Below are 21896 nucleotides of genomic sequence, written 5' to 3'. Positions count from 1 at the left end.
TGTTTGTTGTCTCTGTCGGGTTTTGTGCAGGTGATGGGGGTGGCCGCCAATTTATTCAGTGGGTGCTTTGCAGAGTTCTATTTCAAGTGCTTGGAAGTACCAAGGAGCTGCAGCCGGCTGGCCTACGGAGTCCTGCTTGACCACGACTCATACCTATTGTTTGGTTTATGGTATTCGACATAGTAATTGTTTTAATCAACACCAGCCTTTATTGCCCGTCCATTACATCTGTGTATGCTTCTTACTCTTCTGCAGTTTGTTGCATTGAAATCAGGCCACTGTGAATAGGGATGCCTAGCTCTTGCGAAGATTAGGAGAAGCGAAGAAACACCCAGAAATAAGTGCACAAAGTTGCGAGAAGAATTTTGGATGCCATGGAGCCAATTGTATCAATGTTTCCAAACGAACCTTGCATTGTATGGTAACTTGGTCAAATGTCATATCTGCAAGTATTAAAAATGATTTTGTAGAAAGCAACAATAAGAAAATTAGGAGCAAGCACAATTAGTGAACGGAAGGTATCAAAATAAGTGCAGTTTGTCTAAAATCTTCGAATCCTTGCGGTCGCCATCTTCCTATGAGGTGGGATGTTGTCCTTGTGCGTCGCCTTCCCCTCCCAGCGTGGCAATCCCACATGCAATGGGGAATTGGGGATCGTGGTGTACCTAAAGGACGGGCAGGGGCAGGTTATGGGTGCCTCATGGGGAAGGTGTTGGAGGCAACATCAAGCCATCCACATAGATAAATTTAAATGAAGCTATTGTTGTATGCCACTATCACCCAATGGAAGCTACTCTATGTGATGTCATCATCTTACTTTTTCTTTCTCATCTCTCCAACACATGAAACCTCCACTACATTTAAACAATACCAACATCCATTTGAATCAACGATATCAACAAGGGAAATGATTCAGATCACCCGACGGATAATCACGCTCGCGTCCGCCGCCTCGGTTGCGTGCCACGCGTCCATTCTGGACCCCACCACCACATTATTTGCAACAGTCACACCTCGCCTTGTACCTTATCCTCTTCTCCCGAATCTCCTTCCTCATGAATCAGCGCTGCCAAGCGAAGCGGTTCCCCGTGCCACTCACATCTCTCTTCCCATGGGCGCGAATCTGGCTCGAGCTCACCGGGAAAGTAGGCGGAGGACTCAATTGCCGATGGCATGGTTCCTGTGAAGAGAAGGAGATGGAGGTGAGAGAGGGGGGAGGGGGGAGGGGGGGGGGTCATAGGAGGGGAGATGCGTGGCGCGCCGGAGAAAGGGCTCGCCGGCGGGCAGTGCAGAAGCTTCAGGTGCGAGCCCTCCTGGTGTTTGTGGCGCCATCTTATCTCTGCAACAACGATGTTGTTGCAAAATAGTGGCAGGCTGCGCAAGTACGCGAGCGGCCGGGGATGCTGTTGCAAATTTTGTAACATGGGCCCTGTTGCAGAAAACTAGATGCGGCGAAGATGTTTTAATTTTTGCAACAAGGGTCTTGTTGAAGAAAAAATAGACGCAACGGAAGATGTAGTTGCAATTTTTGCAACAAGGATCTTGTTGCAGGAAATTAGACGCTTGAAAGATGTTGCGGAAAATTAGACGCATGAAAGATGTTGTAGAAAATTAGACGCGTGAAAAATGTTGTTGCAGAAAATTAGATGCGGCGGGAGATGTTATTGCAATTTCTCTAAGGGTCTTGTTGCAGAAAACTAAAAAAGAAGAGGTTTTGCAACATAGGTCTTGTTGCAGAAAATTGTAAAAGATGAGGTTTCGCAACAAAAGTCTTGTTGCAGGAAATCAAAGAAGACCAGATCTTGCAACAAGAGCATCATTGCAGGAAATTAGAGAGAAGAATTGAACGGCTTGCGTCACGCAATCGAATGTTTCGCGAGGCGGCAGATCTTTTTAAAAGATCCACCGGCCGACGCATAGCAGCCCCCTATCAACAAGCATACACAATGAAAGTTATCAAACACCTTGATTTCCAAACAAAAATCAGCACTCTTACCATGAGCTTGACCTCAATGCATGGCACATTTGGGGATCCAAGGCACCAACCAAGGTGAAGATCTTCCGCTGGCTCCTCTGTCGCGATAGGCTAAGAACGATGGCGAACTTACATCGCAAGACCATTACCTCGGGATCGTCTTGCCCTCGCCGCGACTTGTCTTCTAAGGATGCGACACACCTCGCTCTACTTTGCCCATGCGCGGCCCAGGTCTGGTCCCTCCTCACACTCCAGGCCCCTAACTGGGATATTCCTACTCCGGTAGGCCTCGACATCAACATTTGGCCTACCGTCGCCCTCGCCGTTCTCTAGAAGCTCTAGGATTTCAGAAACGCTTGTGTGTTTCGTAATGAGATACACTCCTCCTTAAATACTATTTAGAACATTATCTCCGATTTCATGCTTTGGTCCTTCAGATTTAAGGACCATGTTAGTAGGGAGGCTGCCTTGTCTTGGCGCCTGTACCTTTCCTTTTGCTGCAATCTATAATGTAATCTGTAACTTGCCCTCAGGCACCTTTGAGTAATATATTCAGGTGGGAATCCCCTCCCCCCGGTGATTGTTCAAAAAAGGAAAATCAGCACTCTTGGTATGCAAACAGTGTCAACAAGTATGTCTTGTCCATGACACTACAAAATCCCATAGTAACAGAATAATCTTAAGGTTTCCAAATACTCATTAAGGAAAGATTTGTAGACACACAAAGCAAATTTCAGACTGAATTTGTTGCTGTATTCTTTGATTCTTCTCATTCCAAAAAAAACTCTCAAAACTTCTACACTTCCTGACACATGAAACCCACTTTTGTTGCACATATATGTAGAGCATCTACGTGAGAAGCAAGACACAAGTTGGAAATTACAGAGGAGCACCTAGGTGCTCCACCCACCCACATTAGTACCGTTGCTATTCATATAGATTTGGGACGATGGTGTTTAATGCGCTGTATTTAGCTCTGTATCGCTCAAGTGGTAGTTTGATTAACAACCCGTATATGCATGCTATTCCGTACGTGCTGGTTCCACCGGCACACGTTGAACGCAACGGTGGTGGATGGTATTTACTCCTGCCTGCTCACTGTTCCTCTTCCTCATCTTCATCTCGTTCCCCACTTCTCTTCTCCTCCCAGATGTCACCGACGAGCTGGATATTTCTCGCCCCTACCAGCGATACTCTTTCTTCTTCATTCTTCTCCTCCGTCCCCTTCGCGAGCTCCATACAAATCTGCATCACCACCTCTCATGTTCTGTCACCCACCTCTTCCCCAACGAGCTACCGCCAGGCTCCGGCCCGCACCGTGGTGCCCCTTCACTATCCATCAACCCACGCGTCGCCGGCGCTCTGGACGAAGCTCTGCTGCCACATCACCACCAGCCGTGAACAAATATGACTCCGCACGCCACCCCGCACGCGGCAAGCGAGGAATCTAGTTTTCTGGATTTTTTCTTCTCTGATTTTTTTCTTTCATCGATTTTTTTCTGAGGTTTCTGGATGTTCTCTCGGACCTCCAGCTGTTCTCATTTACAACGCCGCAGTCCTTGATATTTCCATCTGCGTCCCACTGTTCCTCTTCCTCAAAGGTCAATCCCTTCCCCTCTTTCTGCTCCTTCCCGATCTAAACCAGTGAGCTGCTAGATCCGCCGCCATGTGTGCCTCCTCGTCCACATCATGGCATCCTAGCTCCTCTTCATGTATAGCCTGGCACCGCCTCCAACACCACCCATGCGTCGCCGGTGCTCGGGACGAAGCTCCGCTGCCACATCGCCCCCAGCCACTGACGGATCCAACCTCCCACGCCACCCTGCACACAGCCACCGATGAATACAGATACAGTGGAAGCACGGCGCCGACGAACTGTCACTGCACATGAAGCCCGGGAAATGACTACGGGGATGAAGGCCAGCGGCCAGGCAAGGACCGACCCGTCGAGCTCTTCTCCAATCATTTTCTTTCCTCGCCTATTCTCTCTCAGAAGTTTCTTTCCTCGATTTTTCTCTAGAGGTTCCCTGGTATTTTTTTTGTATGAGATTATAGATTGTTTCAATGAGATCTTCTCCAAGTTATTTCCATTCCTCGTTTTTTCTCTCTGAGAAGTTTATTTCATCGATTTATCTCTCCATGATTCCTGTAACTTTTCTATATGAGTCATATTGTTCCGAAGAGTTTTTCTCAAGTCGTTTTCTTTGCTCGTTTTCTCTCTCTCTCAAAAGTTTCCTGGGATTTTTGTGTGAAAACAGATTTGTGGTTTTCAAATCTGGGAAATTAGTAGGTTTCCCATGACTGTGATTTTCAGCTTTCACCTTTAGAGTTTGGATTGAACGGTCCCTCGGAATTTGGATTGAACTGTCCTAGCCTAATTTTAATTTTTGATGATTAACCAGTGCATTTTTATCAGTAAAATTCACAGTGTTTTTTTCGAGTAAATATTATTGCCTGATTAGTGTGTCTGTTGATGGATTTGTAATTATAATTATTTTTTGTTGCATCATAGAACAATGTTACCAAGTATTATCACTGTCAATGTTGTAAATTTGCTGATGGATCTATCGTCTTGGAATGTATTTGCTGACGAACCATGCTATCTCAAATGTATGTGATGATGGTAAATCAGTGCATCGAGATTCATTGTCAATTTATTTTTGTCAGTCATGTATGATGGGATGTATGTGATGATGGTAAATCAGTGCATCAAGATTCAGGCAGTTGTTTTCAGCTAATCAGAATTAGGCAATGAACTTGTCTTGCCAGCACGCACTTGGCTGTTCTTGTTTGTATCACTATTTATCTTCTGAAAATTCCGCAAGTCACTGACTAAATTGCTATGTAATCAAAATAAAAACTAATTCTCTAAAAGTTAGTGACTGATATATAATTCTAAAAATTACAAAACACGTTGCTGTTATGTTTCATTTAATGAAATGAATTTATAATCAGGTAAAACCCGGTTCTCACAAAAAACTTCCACTCTTCACAGCAGGCTTTGGGTTCCAGTGCCCCACATCCATTCTTAACTGCACTTTAAGACAGACCCACCGGACTCGTATTGAACTGATGTATCCCTAACGTATCTCTGAGTTGTTAAATGATTCTAGCATTAAATGTCTTGATCTGGCTAGAGTAACGAAAGGCATGGATATCAGTGGGTGGAGCACCTCGGTGCCACAAATCCTCATCCGACACAAGTTAAGAGTATAATAACAAGCATGCCGAAAACATAGATTTGTTCTAAGTTGGCCATTTGGTTTGGCTAGAGCATTTCCTGTTAAATTTGCATGGAGCAACTAACAATAGTACAAGTATCCTGTTGTAGTCCAACTACAGTTTTAAAAACTGCTGGTGAGTTTTATAGCACAGCCATCATTTTAATTAAAAAAATAGCATTTCAAAAACAATAGTGCAGATTTTTGGGTACAGTACAATGCAGATTTCAGGGTACAGTGCAGATTTCTGAGTACAGTGCATATTTCAAAAACAATAGTGCAGATTTTTAGTGGAACATATACGTGTACTTCCTAACGAACACATGCAGATTCTAGCATTTGTTTCTAAAGTACATCAAGTGAAACTTTCTGAAGACGCTGATGATTATGAAACTGTAACCCTACATCACGTATGTGTTCTAAGTTCTTAATCCTAACAGGCGAGGATCCTATTGCTGCAACATGCATCCACAGCAGAAGAAAAATATGGGGACTTCCACAAGCATAGCCTCCTGACCCAAATAATTGAAAAGAAGCTATTTATCGATAATCATAAATCTCCAGAATCCATCAAACCCAAGCCTAGTTTACTGAGCCGGTGCTGATAATTGCTCCTGGAGATGGATTCTACTAGCTTCTGCACACGTACTAAATAATACGATTTTCTACCCGCAACTGCAAAGTGCAGAGTAATAGCACAGATCTAACACATTTCTCCCAGGGATTAATAAGAAGAAATAGATGGGGATTTGTACAAGCATGTCCACCTTATCCAGATTGATTGAATCTAAATCATAGGACAGGGGAATCAATCTTGTTCTTGGAAAAGCTCGAATCGACGATGTCAAATGCGGGCTGAGGACGAGGGTGCGCCGCCTTCTCCTCTTGTTCGTGTGTCGCGCCTCCACTGCCCTAGTTCACGTGCTTCCCTTCTCCGTTCCCGCGCTTCCCTTCCTGTTCACGCCCTTGCGCCGCCGAATTTTGTTGGGTCTGCATGGTCCTGTGAGGAGTGGAGCGACCGATCCCACACTGCGTCGCCCGAGCGGTTGCCTCGTTGTTGTCGCCAGAGAGGAGGCGAGCTCTTCTGCAGGAGACTGCTTTGCTCTGCAGGCGATAGGTTTGACGGACGTGGCATCGGGCAGGTCGATGTGGCGGCTAGGGCACCGATACAGACTGGAGCGTTGGCCATGCTCATGGTGATTTCGAGCATGTTTAACAATGCCATATGAGATGTTGTCAGCCTGCCGCTGGACTAGGACGCCGAGGAGGGCATTGTGTTGCCTGTGTCCGAGGGGCATCGATGGGCCCTGACCGATATACGTTCTGTCATAGACGCTTTTGTCCCACGACATGTTTGGACCGTGGGAGGGGTGAGGGGGGGGGGAGGGCATACGTCCATAGCATGGCTGCCGCCCATGTCGTTCTAGCTCTACCTAGCTAGGTTACATTTTAATGTTCTCAAACTTCGTAGCTTCCCATGTTGTTTCTTGGATCAATTAGTTCTCCTCTCTGATATTGGCAACTATGTAGCTCGGGAGGAATTATGTCAGCCCTAAACTCAAAGTTTTCCCCTCCCCTCTCGTTGCAACGGTCAATTCTCCACCAACATCACTCTCTTGCTAAGCCTCCACCAGGCAATTTATCATCACGAGGTTCATCCCTAGGGTGATGGCTGGCGTTTTTTATGGAGGGGTGATTGATCTTGCTCAGGGACGAAGGCCACAGCTGTGTGATCTAGTCGTTGTTTCGGTCTCTCTTGCTTGCATGTTTGCTTCACAAAAACACATCCCTTGGCATCCCATTCCTCAAATCATCCACGAAAGCATTCCCTGCGGTGTCTAGGGCGCATGGTCATACATGCCAAAACCCTAGCCAGTTTTTTCTTCGTGTTAGGCTAGCTCTGGAGGTAGAATGTAGGAAGTGTAAGCTCTGTTGGTGGAGGGACTGAAGCTGTTGGCGACAGAGAAGAGGGGACTAATGATTAGGAAAGGGAGAAAGATACGAAATTCGACTAGGTGTCGGGTGATCCGCGAGCCACGGGGAGGTTATTCTCGGAATGCCCAATGCATGCAAGGGTGATAGGGCAGACTATGGGGAGGATGTGGTGTCTGGTCAAGGGTTTGGGATGTAGGAAGCTAGGGGAGAACATCTTCCTCTTCACCTCTCGGCCAACATCAGGTTGAGTGCAACCTAATCCGATTCGATTCTTTGGGCTACTGCTGGGTTCACCGAACAAAGCTACGGGGGAGATGGTCAGCAAAGATTTTCAAAGAAGTGCTCGACATGGATGTATTGACAAGTTTCTCTGTGTCAAGGTGAAGCTGGATATCAATGTACCTTTGATGAGGGAATTTACACTAGACGGAGAGAAAGACAAAGGTGTTGAAGCTGATGTAGCAACAGAGAATGAAAATGAGAAGAAAAATAATAAGTTGCTTAGGAATGTTTTGAGTATGAGCACATGCCGGACTTCTGTTACACATGTGGCATTATCGGTCATAGGGACAAAGAATGTGTGATGAAACCAACTATCGAGAAGCCTCAGTTTGGGCCATGGATGAGAGCTGAGGAGGAAGGTAGATGATGGGAGTAGGGGGAAGTGGACGGATAATAGGGGAATCGATGGGAGCAGGGGGTTTAGTGGAGGGAGAAAGGGCTCGGGGTGTATAGGCAGGGAGACCGCAAGTAGTGTGAATCGCTCTCCGAGTTTCCTTCTTGATCTTGCCCCAAGTAAGGGTTACTCCTGATCGGTTGGCAGCTTGGCACTCCCTCCACCAAGTGGCTGTTTCTCTGGCTAGATATGATCGGGCATAGTGAACATCGATCCATCTCCCAGTCACCAGTACACAAGGGGGCTATTAAGCCCCCCCGACAATTGCACATTGCACACGATGGGGACAAATTGTGTTCAATGACAATGCCACACACACTACGAAAATTAAACCATGTATCCAGAAAATAAACGTGTGTGATCAGTAGACCATCATGCGTGGAAGGAAAAATAGAAACTGTGTGATAACGTGCACACGGTTATACAGAATGAATTGTTTGCGAAGTGGTCAGTTATCACCCACAGTTTCAGAAAGGGAACCATGTGCATGTGAGCACACACAATTTCGCAAAGAGAAGTGTCTGTGATGTCTTGAACCATTCCACACATAACTTACGAGAAAAACATGTGCCATAAGACGCAAACAATTCATATTGGTGCATAATGTGAGATATGTTTTCCATCACACACAGTTATCCTTATGACTATGTGCGACATCATATACTTTCATACACGTCTAATGTAGTAACTGTTTGTGATACCATATGCTACTTCTTGAGTTTGCATTGGTTTTTCCCTTAAAGTGGAAAGGGTGTTGCGGCAAAGTAGAGATAAGTATTTCCCTTAGTTTGAGAACCAAGGTATCAATCCAGTAGGAGGTACAAGCAAGCCTCCAATCTATGCACCTGCACAAACAATCAAACACTTCCACCCAATGCGATAAAGGGGTTGTCAATCCCTTCACGGTCACTTACAAGGATGAGATCTGATAGAGGTAGATACAAAAGATTACTAAAACATAAAACAAAGTAAAATCAAATAAATTTTAGCAAGGTATTTTTTGGATTTTTTTGATTTATAGATCTGAAAATATATGATGGAAAATAGACCAGGGGGCCATAGGTTTTCACTAGAGACTTCTCTCTTGAAAGAAAATAATACGGTGGGTGAATAAATTACTGCTAAGCAATTGGTAGAAAAGCGTAAAGTTATGACAATATCCAAGGCAATGATTATGAATATAGACATCACGTCCGTGTCAAGTAGACCGACTCCTGCCTGCATATATTACTATTACTCCACACATCGACCGCTATCCAATATGCATCTAGAGTATTAAGTTCATAAGAATGGAGTAACACCTTAAGTAAGATGACATGATGTAGAGGAATAATCTCAAGCAATATGATGAAAACCCCATCTTTTTACCCTTGATGGCAACAATACAATATCTGCCTCGCTACCCCTACTATGTCACTGGGTGAGGACGCCGCAAGATTGAACCCAAAACTAAGCACCTCTCCCATTGTAAGAAGAACCAATCTAGTTGGCCAAACCAAACCGATAATTCGAAGAGAAATACAAAGATATCAAATCATGCATATAAGAATTCAGAAGAGACTCAAATAATATTAATAGATAATCTGATAATAAATCCATAATTCATCGGATCTCGACAAACACCCCACAAAAGAATATTACATCAGATAGAACTCCTAGAACATCGAGGAGAACATGGTATTGAAGATCATAGAGAGAGAAGAAGCCATGTAGCTACTAGCTATGGACCCGTAGGTCTGTGGTAAACTACTCGAGCTTCATCGGAAGGGCAATAGAGTTGATGTAGATGCCCTCCGTGATCGAATCCCCCTCCGGCAGGGTGCCAGAAAAGGCCCAAGATGGGATCTCACGGGAACAGAGGCTTGCGGTGGCGGAAAAGTATTTTTTGGATGCTTCTGGTGGTTTGGGAATATTTGAGAATTTATAGAGCAAAAATTAGGGTTGGAGGACTCCTGGGGGCCCACAAGCCAGGGAGGCGCCCCCCCCGCAGGACGCGTCCTGAGGGCTTGTGGAGCCCTCGGGACTCTTCTGGTCCCCTCTCTAAGCTGTGTGGATGTCTTCTGGTCCAAGAAAAATCATTGCGGAAGTTCTATTCCATTTGGACTCCGCTTGATATTCCTTTCTGAAAAGTCAAAACTAAGGAAAAAACAGAAACTGGCACTGGGCTCTAGGTTAATAGGTTAGTCCCAAAAATAATATAAAATAGCATATTGATGCATATAAAACATCCAAAACAGACAATATAATAGCATAGAACAATAAAAAAATTATAGATACGTTGAAGACGCATCACCATATAACTGGATAAGATGTATCTTTGTAATGGCGCTGACACCCGTACCAGTCTGTCAGGCTCGCCTCTCGATGCGAGTAATGGCGGCCACGCGTTTCTGCGTTTTTCACGCCGCCCGTGGCATTTTCCGCGGTTGTTTTCACGCCAAAACAGATTTACCGCCCCTCTCCACCAATGATACAGTGTATGCGGTTGGCTTAGGGATGAGAGAGTAGACATGCAAGAATAGATACCCATACAAGCATCACACTAGTACGTATATATAAGCCTTAGCATGACGGTAAATATAACACAGTGGTAGTGGTTCACACCTAACGCGTCTGTTGGTATAGTTGGGGTCTTATGTTCTCATTGTCCTCAAAGTTTCCAAGTCTCCAATATTAATGCTCAACTTCTATGATGGTGTCTTCTCTACTTATAGTCTTATTGAGGTGGTGAGGGTCTAATTGTAGTCCTATTCCTGTGAGAATTTCATTCACACCATACGCAACATCATTTAATGCATCTCATCATTCATTAACTATGCAACAGTTAATTCACACAGACAACTCCTAAGTAAGATCATATCACATCTTATATGATCTCATCAAACTACTCCTAAAATGTTTTTTCAGGTTGACATACTATTCCATATGTCATCTAGTTGTTGTCTCCTCATTCTGCTTCCTCCCCGGTGTCACTCTTGCACTTCTTCTTTGCCAATTCCTCCATTAGTACTTCCAGTCCCTCTTCTAATTCCTTAAGGTGTTTTTAGGTTCTGTGCAGTTTTGCCGGAGTCTTTCTCCAAGCTTCTCAATAGCATTCCATGGAGCATTTTGTGCTGACTTGAAAAATGTAGTGTGGAGCACTAGGTTAGTGACCATGTTGTGTCCCATCTTTTGGTGGTCGTCTCCTTTGTTCTCATATAGTTGCAGTTGCACCCACGGATATTCTTGGCCTTCATCCATGACTTGAAATCCTTTGTACACAACTTCTCCTTTGAGTCCCATACTTAACATAGTATTCCTCAGTGCTCTTTGGAACTCAATTTCGCATTCCAAGTTCATGGTCATCAGTGGTCCTTTCTTGATGGATTCAATGAGACTGGCCATCTACAGTTTTGAATGCAATGAGGTAAGAAGGTGCGAGATCAAAGCAGAAAAATGTACAAGTGGAGTCAAAAATATGTTTTTAGTCATATGGCTTTCCAACTCCATTTCTAGTGTCATGACCTACAGTCAATATGCTCTCTGATACCATTTGTGACAACCCGACCCCTGATAAGAAAATGACTCTTTGCGCTTTCTGTGCCAGTGTAACATCCCAATTTTCCTAATTTGGATGTAAATAGATTGTTCATATGCATCTCATATTTTCTATGCACTATTTACTTTCTCAGAATATTCAAGTCATTATGTAACTCAAGTCAAATTATTGGAGTGGAGATAACATGACTTCTCCCGTGTTAAATAAGAAGTTCATAATGTCCAGAATATTATTTTTAGTTCACCTGATATATTTTGGGAATTATAGAGACTTTGAATGATTTTAGATGAATATTATAATGCTCTTTGTGTGGACTATTGCATAAAAGGATTTTTTTTTCAAAATTTGTATCAGAGCAGGAACTAGTGTTCCTATACTCCATATTACTAGTAAACATGCCCGTGCATTGCAACGGGAATAAGAAAAATCGTATGCCCCTAGAACAAATAATACGCAAAACCAAATAAAGTGTTTAGTTAATTAGTTCTCTTCTCGACTTGAAGGATGTAAAAAAAGTAGCAAAAGAGCAAGAATAAAAACACTGTAGATTACATACCATGTGCTCACTTAATCATTTTGACATAATTGATTACATGCATGCGGTTGCAGTGGGTTTAGACATATTTCATGATTTAACATCAATTGTGTGTAACATATACGTCTAGAACTCTCATGATCCTCATGCGACGACTTTCTTTTACCATTAAATTACTCTTCTTTCTCCGTATATATCTCACTCTAGAAAAAAATGTGATAGGCTCTTAGATGGGAACTAATTTGTAGAATTCACTAGCCCTACAACTTAGGAACATAACTAATGAATAACCAAGCTTAAAACTTAGAAAAGGGTTGGGAACCATAAGTTGAATATGAAAGGCTTCAAAGAGCTAACTTATTACCATCTCCGACTCAAGAAATGCAAATATTTCCTCATGTCCAGTGTAGAGTATGCAAACTTGACGAAGAAATAAAAGGTTTCCTAAAAAAGAATAATAAAAGGCTAAATAAGAGAGGGGCGTTTTGGTGGACGAGCTGCATGGAGGCCGGTATTTGTTTCCGTCGGCCTGGCGTCGCGATGCGTGGACTCTGTTCCTTTTTTTATTTATCGTTTGCTATATGGTACAAATACAGCGGTGCTGACAACTCCTGTTCCCGCTCTATACATGGGCCTACGATTGTTGTACTGCCGCGCACGCACAGGATGCTCTCCCCGTGCGGCTTTGAATTTGGCCCACCTCGCGGGCCGGCAAGGTTGGTTGGTGGGGGAAATAAATGTGAGGTTGCTGCTTCCGCTCGGCCACCAAGGCGACCATTAAGCTGCTGCCTGTCCCTGTTTGGCCACTCGACCGGAAAGTGGGCGGCGCCGGGACCAGGGCTGCGCCGCTTCTCGCCATGGATGGCATGGAGTTCTTCTTTGAGGAATCTCCATCAGGGTAATGTTCCCCCGAAAACTCGCAAGTTCCCGCTATGCGATTCATTTTTTTGATCTGGGATTCTATCGACTGGAGTTTCTCTCGCTCTGTTCCTGAAACCGCCAGATCTGGCTGGCTCTCCTTTGTCTGTGTAGGTTCGTGCCGCGATTGGACAGCGGAGATTTCTTAAGGGGTCTAGATGCCGGGGAGCAAATGACTGAAGGGGGCACAAGCGGAACAGAGGATGCGGACGAGGCCTTGATTTCATCTCTGCCCATGGGGCGAGCTGAAGGCGGCATGGATTGCCAAGAGGGGCAAGGTGCTGGTACGGTGGGCTGCGCATCGTATAGTCTTGGCGACGAAGGGATGGGCGATTCCTGTGAGACGGGCTGTGCAAATACAGTCCATAACGCCATGCCCCAGGATGCAGACGAAGATGGTGTGGGAGTGTCAAACGCAAAACAATCATCTTGGACCAGGAGGTGAATATTCAGTTATCCCTCACCTTGAAGCATCTCCTCTATTTACTGTCAACTATTTTTCTGCTCGGCTATATGCATCATCACCTTCTTAGTCGTAGTTTGGCTGCACAAAAAAAGCTGATTCGTGTGGTCGGTGCTGAATTTTATGGAAGTTTTCTGCATGTTATATGAGAGGGTCAGCTGTGTTGCAGTACGTGGCAGAAACATGTTCAGAACTAAGGAATAAGCCAATTTTCGAGACATGCCTGTTCGACCGTGTCGCAAAAAAGGAGACTCTGATCTCGCACACACAGGAAAATGATGATGCTAGCTGCCGTTTTTTGTTTTGTTAAAGATGAAAATTTTCTGAATCTCGTACTGCTACTAGCACGGTGACACACGTATATCTAGCAAATTACTTTGCGTCCTTCTGCCTGTTTTAATCAGCTAATGAGTTGGTGTGTCGTTTGTTGCCAGGGTTAGAGTTGGAAAAGCGGCAGATGAGAGAGAGCACAACTCTTCAAGGATGCCTGCGCTCGAAGCTTCTATCCGTGCATTTGTCGATAAAAAGTCAAAAAATGTTGTCAATCCATCTATTGGAACTAGTTTTGATTCGGTCGAAGAGGGCTACGAGTTTTACAATCTTTATTCATGGGAGGTTGGGTTTGGTGTGCGCTATGCAAAAAGTCGTTTAAATGTACACCGAAAGAAGTGCATGCAAGAGATAGTTTGTGCCTGTGCGGTGAGTCGGAAACATGTCGTTCCTATTACGTTTCAATGCTTTGCTAGCTTCAACTGATTCTCTATGATTGAGAGCCACGTTTAAAAAGTGTAGTTATTAATCTACAATTCTTTTTACTCTTGATTTTCAGGGTAAACCGTTGCAAGCCAACAGTAGGTCGACGAGGTGTGGCTGCAATGCCATGATACGACTGCTGAGATCGGACGACAGTGGATGGTATGTATGCGAACACAGGGCTGATCACAACCATGATCTATCTATTGATTGTGGGGAGAAATTGCACTGGAAGTCCCATCGACACATAGATAGCTATACAAGAGACCTGGTTAGGCAATTGAGAGAAAATAATATCAGCATTAGCAAGGTCTACAGTGTGATAGGGAGTTTCTTCGGCACGATTAAGGACGTGCCATTCACGAAACGATCCTTAAAAACACTGTGTGGTAAACTTAACCAGGAGCAGTCTCTCAATGATGCAACCAAAACCATAGATGTATTCAACGAGATGAGGGCGGAGGACCCGGAATTTAAATACAGTGTTCAGGTTGACACCGAGGGTAGGATTAAGACATTGATGTGGGCTGCTGGCAGAGGGATTGAGCAATTCAAGTGTTTCGGTGATGTTGTAACTTTTGATACAACCTACAAGACAAACTTGTACGACATGCCATTTGGGCTATTTGTTGGTGTCAATAATCACTTTCAGAGCATAATTTTCGGGGGCGTGTTGATGAGCGATGAGAAGGTGGACACTTTCAAGTGGATATTCACGGAGTTTTTCCAAATGCTAGCAACACCACAGCCAAGAACTATCTTAACAGGTATTGCATGTTCTGATACAAAGATATGAAAAAACTATATCCTGTTAGAGTGCTTGCTGTCTTGAATTCTGATGCTATTACTTGGTTTCGTTGTGGCTGCGACAGATCAAGCTCGCGCAATGGAAATTGCAATAGCCGACGTCATGCCACGGACCGCGCATCGGTGGTGCAAATGGCACGTCCTGAAGAAGGCAAAAGAGAGCCTTGGGGCACTGCTTGCAAAAGGGAGCGAGTTCAAGCCAAAATTCAGCAAGCTAGTCCACCATGTAGTTAGTATTGATGAATTTGAGAAGGGCTGGGCATCCATGATTGAGAAATATGGCCTCCAATCCCATACTTTCCTGACTCAACTTTACGAGGTGAGGGGGAAGTGGGCGAAGCCATACTTCATGGGTGTCTTCTGTGCAAAGATGACAAGTACGCAGCGAAGTGAGAGCGCAAACCACCTTCTCAAAGGCTATGTACCGCCAGGCTGCCCAATGCATTTGTTCATTCGGCAATACGAGAAGATGCAATTTGACCGCGACTCAGAGGAGAGTTACGAGGAGAAAAGGACAAAACTAGTAAGTTTGGTTCAGTCTTCAATGTATCCCTATGCTGTTGCCATAGATGCCACTTGTAAATTCTGAATTCATCTTGTTTGCGCTTGTCATATGCAGGGCGGGATTGTCTTGAAGCAAAATATCCCAATTGAGGTACATGCATCGCAGGTTTACACGAGAACAATGTTTGAGAAATTTGGTGAAGCATTGTACGAGTGTGGGTCGTACGATCTGACAGAGGTCAACCCCCGACTGGAGTATATTGCTAGGCACATAAAATTCCAGGCAAGGGAGAAATGGTGCAAGAACGAGTTTGTTGTCTCCGTGAGTGAGACAGCTGATGAGTTCATTTGCGAGTGTGGGACGTTTGAGCACTATGGAATGGTTTGCATCCAACGGCTAGCAGCCCGTGATGAACACGAGCGCGTTGGCGTGCCCATGTTCGTGAGCGTCTGTGAATTATGCTGGCACTGCATGGCCATGATGGGGGGTGGATCGCACGTCTAACCAGCCTGTTGGCGAGCCCTGGACGACATGGAATGTCACTGTAGGAAAATACAGAATACGGTGGTGTGGTTGAAGCTGCTAGCTAAAATACATGCCATAAATGCAGCACTGCAGCGTCTCGATGGGGATACTGACGAACCTGATAGCGAGCTGCATGAAACTCGTCCTCCAAACGGCATTTTCGGCTAAATAAGTAAAAAGATGTGTTTGACATCTTAAAGTTCTTTATGAACTTAGAATCACGAGGGGCACACATCGATTAAATCCCTAAACACTGAATATGTCATTGTAATATTTTAACACTCTTACGAACACCTTTGAATATGACCGGTAAGCATATAGTCAAAGACTTGAGAGTCAAAGATTCCTGAAAATACGAAAATTAAAAATGTACTTTGAAGAAAGGATGACAAGCCAGATAGATGTTTCAGTTTACCCATTTGAAGCCTAAACGTACATAATAAACTATTTACTGATCACGCTGACAAATAAAAAAGAGAGAAAGATAATTTCATAGGAGTGACGGACATATTCCATGTACTCAAACTGATAGACGACATCGTCATGAAACACTAAGCAACCAGATGTCCGCGTGCAATCAAAATATTTCATTAGAGCTGCACCAGTGTTTCCAACAACCATTACAGCTCCACCTGCATGGGAAACAAACTGTAGCCAGATAGTGACAACCAAATTGATTTAGCCTCGACAAATGAAAGTAAAACTGAAGTCAAGTGCATCAAAATAATGTTCAGTTGAATTAACATCCTAACATAGCAGAAAAATATTAAATAATGGATAGACATGTGTACCGATTGCTAATTCCTTCGGGTTTGATTATTGGGACTGTGTGCGTCAATCTTTACACTAAGGAAACTCGTGTCCTCCAAGAGCGCCGCGGTGAGATGGATCGATGCATCAGCGGCGCCGCCGTACCCGCGCTACCCGGCAGCTCCTTCGTCTCCTTTGTGACGCCCATGTCCGACAGTCGTAGGGCCTTGCCTCGCACCTGGCTTGTCCGCCGCCCGCTGTCGATCCATCATGGGATGCTGGACGTCGCACCTCCGGTCCGCCATCAACCCCGCAACCGTGTCTCTGTTTCCCATTGTCGTCGCCCCCATCGCCATGTCCGCGGTCTTCGCAGAAATTTCTTTCTGTTTCTTAGTTTTCACATCCGATCACGGAACCAATCTCTTTCTTTTTTCCATCCGAGGCATACCGCACCTTCCCGTTCGATCCGTTCTCTCTCTCTCTCTCTCTCTCTCTCTCTCTCCCGTTGGCATAACTCCGAGGCGTGTTCCCTTCTCTATTTATTGGTATTTATCGGTTTTCTCCCCTTCATTAATTCCTTCCCATAATTCATGAGGTGGCTTGCTGATTTCAAATCGTGCACATATATAAATTGGTAAGTTAAGATGTAGAAGTCCGAGGTGGTACTTTCTAAACAAAAGCCACGAGGTAGCTTAGTTGGATGTTGCCATTATGACTGGTTGGCAGGTGGGAAGTTTTATCCCTAGTACTGATGATTTTAATTTTTGCCTCCTCTCCTAGGTAGCATGGGCCTGGGCTGCACCCCTCCTCCACGGAAGGACGCAACGGAAAGGTGGCCTATCTTCGTTGAGCTAAATCGAGAATGAATCGTTGAATCCTAAAAAGTGAAGTGTGGGTAGATTACCCTAAAATTCATGATTTTTTTTTTTACAAAAGCGCAGGATGGACCAATAATACATATTGCCTTTAATAGTAGTTATAGATTAGTTATATTTTACTATATGTCTGTAGTACTTTAAGAAATTATTTGTTGTGTTATTTTAGCCAAAATGTATTTCCTGAATCTCTATTTCTAAAAGGGGAGTTAGTAGTCTCGCCTCACTCTCACCAACTCCTTGGCAAACTCTATATTACGCCACTAGCGTTTTACAGATGACATTTCGCTTAAGCACAACCAATTTTGGCTGACCCATTTGGCGCGTGCATTAATTCAATCAAATCGACACTTTCCCAAACAACTTCACATTAACTTATTCAAATCAAATCTTAAAAGAAGTCTCAACTAACTCCAACTTTCCTCACCTTCCATTACCCATACCTAAATCAAATCAAATTTTACCAAAACATCAACTATAATCAAAGTTGGCCGACCCATTTGACGCATGCGCATGTTTTATTTTTCGTTTTCTCTATGTTTCGTTTTTGGTTTCCTTTTTTCTATGAGCAATAGCTTGGTTTTTGCTCGGCATACTATAGAATCGACACAGACATGTATGCCATGGTGAGTTGGTAGCGTCGTCTCCATTCCGGTTAAACCTCCCCCACTGATTTTTTTCTATCCCACCAATTTATTTAAACTGTTTTTTAGCCCACTGATCTATTTAATCCAATTTTTATCTGCACATAACCCAAAAACACCTCAAGGAATTAGAAGAGGAACTGGAAGTAATCATGGAGGAATGGCAAAGAAGAAGTGCAAGAGTGACACCGGGGAGGAAGTAGAATGAGGAGACAACAACTAGATGACATATGGAATAGTATGTCAACCTGAAAAAGAACATTTTAGGAGTAGTTTGATGAGATCATATAAGATGTGATATGATCTTACTTAGGAGTTGTCTATGTGAATTAACTATTGCATAGTTAATGAATGATGCCATGCATTAAATGATGTTGCGTATGGTGTGAATGAAATTCTCACAGGAATAGGATTACAATTAGACCCTCACCACCTCAATAAGACTATAAGTAAAGAAGACACCACCATAGAAGTTGAGCATTAATATTGAAGACCTGCAAACTTCAAGAACAATGAGAACATAAGACCCCAACTATACCAACAGACGCGTTAGGTGTGAACCACTACCACTGTGTTATACTAACAGTCGTGCTAAGGCTTATATATACGTACTAGTGTGATGCTTGTATGGGTATCTATCCTTGCATGTCTACTCTCTCATCCCTAAGCCACCCGCGTACACTGTATCATTGGTGGAGAGGGGCAGGAAATCCATTTTAGCATGAAAACAACCGCAAAAAAAATACCGCGAGTGGTGTGAAAAAACGCAGAAACGGGTGGCCGCCATTACTTGCATCGTGAGGCGAGCCTGATAGACTGGTACGGGCGTTAGCGCCACTACAAAGGTACATCTTATCCAGTTATATGATATCACAAACAGTTAGGACATTAGACATGTATGGAAGTATACGATGTCGCACACAGTCATAAGGATAACTTCATGTGATGGAAAACATTTCTCACATTGTGCGCTAATACGAACCGTTTGCATCTTATGCCACACATTTTTCCGGTAAGTTATGTGTGGAATGGTTCAAGACATCACAGACAATTGTCTTTGCGAAATCGTGTGTGCTCACATGCACATGGTTCCCTTTCTAAAACTATGGGTGATAACTGACCACTTCGCAAACAATTCGTTCTGTATAACCGTGTGCACATTATCACACCGTTTCTATTTTCCTTTCATGCGTGATGGTCTACTGATCGCACATGTTTATTTTCTGGATACACGGTTTAATTTTCGTAGTGTGTGCGACATCGTCATTGAACACAATTTGTCCCCATCGTGTGCAATGTGCAATTGTGTGTGTGTGTGTGGGGGGGGGGGGGTGGCGCTTAATAGCCCCCTTGTGTACTAGTGACTGGGAGAAGGATCGATGTTCACTATGCCCGATCATATTTAGCCAGAGAAGCAACCAGTCGGTGGAGGGAGTGCCAAGCTGCCAAGAGATCAGGAGTAACCCTCACTTGGCGCAAGCTCAAGAAGGAAACCCGGAGAGCGATTCATACTACTTGCGGTCTCCCTGTCCATACACCCCAAGCCCTTTCTCCCTCCACTAAACCCCCTGCTCCCACCGCTTTCCCTATTATCCGTGCACTCCCCCCTACTCCCATCATCTCCCTTCCTACCTTCCTCCTCAGCTCTCATCGATGGCCCAAACTGAGGCTTCTCGCATAGTTGGCTTCATCCCACATTCTTTGTCCCTATGAACGATAATGCCACATGTGTAACAGAAGTCCGGCATGTGCTCATACTCAAAACATTCCTAAGCAACTTATTATTTTTCTTCTCATTTTCATTCTCTATTGCTACATCAGCTTCAACACCTTTGTCTTTCTCTTCGTCTAGTGTAAACTCCCTCATCAAAGGCACATTGATATCTAGCTTCACCTTGACATAGAGAAACTTGTCAATCGCATACCCCTCATGTCCTACATCCATGTCGAGCACTTCTTTGAAAATCTTTGCTGACCATCTCCCCCATAGCTTTGTTTGGTGAACCCAGCAGTAGCCTAGAGAATCGAATCGGATTAGGTTGCACTCAACCCGATGTTGGCCGAAAGGTGAAGATGAGGATGTTCTTCCCTAGCTTCCTACATCCCAAACCCTTGACCAGACACCAGATTCTCCCCATAGTCTGCCCTATCACCCTTGCACGCGTTGGGCATTCCGAGAATAACCTCCCCGTGGCTCGCCGATCACCCGACACCCAGTCAAATTTCTTATCCGTCTCCCTTTCCTGATCGTTAGTCCCCTCTTCTCCGTCGCCAACAGCTTCAATCCCTCCACCATCAGACCTTACACTTCCTACATTCTACCTCCAGAGCCAGCTAACACAAAGAAAAACCTAACTAGGGTTTTGGTCGTGTATGACCGTGCGCCCTAGACACCACATGGAATGCTTTCGTGGATGAATTGGGGAAAGGGATGCAATCAAGAGAGACTGAAATGACAACTAGATCACGCGGCTGTGGCCTTCGTCCCTGAGCAAGATCAATCACCCCTCCATAAAAAACACCAGCCGTCACCCTAGGGACGAACCTCGTGATGATAAATTTCCTGGTGGAGGCTTAGCAAGAGAATGATGTTGGGGGAGAATTGACCATTGCAACGAGAGGGGAGGGGAATGTTAGGAAATGTTGCATGGAAAACAAAAAAAAATATATGCACAATCAAGATGTATCCATGGAGATGCATATCAACAAGAGGGGAGATTGTGTCTACGTACCCTCTGTGATGCCCCAAGACCGACGCTCCAGATGCCTTCCTTGTTTTTCATTGTCCCTGTGTGTTTTATTTGTTTGTTACATTGCGTCATGGCATCATCCGCATTGCATCGGCACTCGTTGCCGTCATTGTTTTTAAAACTTGCATCCGCTCGTAGTTGCCGCGTCCCCCTTGCTTTCGTGACCGTTCCGAGACCAACCTTGTTCTTCGTTTTCCCTCTTGCTTAAACCGGAGTCTCTCTGTACAGTGCACAGACCCCCCTCTCGTGTGCGCGTCCGAAACTTACCCGAACCCGACCCGGGCAGTCGTCACCGTTGGGTCCGGATCATCCCCAAACATCTGGAAAATATCTTCGTTTTATTTATTGGACTCCCTAGCCTTTTTTTCTCGACCGCCCGATTACGATCGGAGGGACGGATTAGCCCTAACCAAAAACCCACCTACCATATAGTTAGTGTAAACCTACCTAACCCTAGACCAAGTCCCTCATTTTCCTCACCCGCCGCCACTCTCTCCTCGGGATCCCTCCCGATCCAAACCCACCAATCACCTGCCCCTCTCGATCCCCTCCATCCCGAGCTCCTCGACCACAGCCTCGCGCGCCCGAGGCCCCAGCAGCCCGAGCACCGACCGGCCACCGAAGTTCCTCCGCGGCCTCCTTCCTCGTCCGACGTCGCCGGCGGCCAGCAGCTCCCGGCCCCCCTCTCCTTACTTATCCTCCCTCCTGTAATCCCTCTCTTCCTCTGGCCTCTCACCTCTCGAACCCTCTCTCTTCTCTTCTACAGAAGCTTCTGCCGCCGCGCCATGGATGGCCATGGTGCTCCACGCTGGCGCTGCCCTCACCTCGTCCCGATCCAGTGGACCCAGACGCAAGGACCTTGCCGCCCCGGATCTCCTCCACCCGCGCCTGTACCCATCGTCGCCGCCCTGCGCCATGGACGCCCGTGCCAGCTAGCCCCTGCCGTCGAGCCGCCCCTAAGCTCCATCCGCGCCGCCGTTTCCTGGATCCGGTTGTCTTCACCGTCTCCGGCGCTGCCGGAGCCCC

At 45.0% G+C, this 21896-nt stretch overlaps 1 protein-coding gene across 1 annotated transcript; it reads left to right on the top strand.

The window, feature by feature from the left end:
* The first annotated feature begins 12663 nt into the window (after positions 1-12663).
* Positions 12664-16118, top strand: LOC147979323 (protein FAR1-RELATED SEQUENCE 5-like). The gene is made up of 6 exons (XM_087516729.1): positions 12664-12778; positions 12913-13239; positions 13696-13960; positions 14091-14781; positions 14887-15344; positions 15441-16118. Exons 1-6 carry the CDS (start codon positions 12738-12740, stop codon positions 15828-15830), a joined length of 2172 nt encoding a protein of 723 aa, XP_087372855.1. The 5' UTR covers positions 12664-12737; the 3' UTR covers positions 15831-16118.
* Positions 16119-21896: the final 5778 nt, after the last annotated feature.

This window comes from Triticum urartu, chromosome 3A (genome assembly GCF_056163025.1).
Source record: "Triticum urartu cultivar PI428250 chromosome 3A, HENAU_Tu73, whole genome shotgun sequence".
Classification (NCBI taxonomy): Eukaryota; Viridiplantae; Streptophyta; class Magnoliopsida; order Poales; family Poaceae; genus Triticum; species Triticum urartu.
The sequence above is the reverse complement of the archived record's forward strand: the minus strand, read 5'-3'. Positions and strand labels throughout refer to the sequence as shown.

Excerpts from the sequence above, each read along its gene's own strand:
- LOC147979323 (XM_087516729.1), top strand. The coding sequence starts at position 12,738 with ATGGATGGCATGGAGTTCTTCTTTGAGGAATCTCCATCAGG. Across the intron at positions 13,240-13,695 it reads CAATCATCTTGGACCAGGAG|GGTTAGAGTTGGAAAAGCGG; the intron begins GTGAATATTCAG and ends GTTTGTTGCCAG. Across the intron at positions 15,345-15,440 it reads AGGAGAAAAGGACAAAACTA|GGCGGGATTGTCTTGAAGCA; the intron begins GTAAGTTTGGTT and ends TGTCATATGCAG.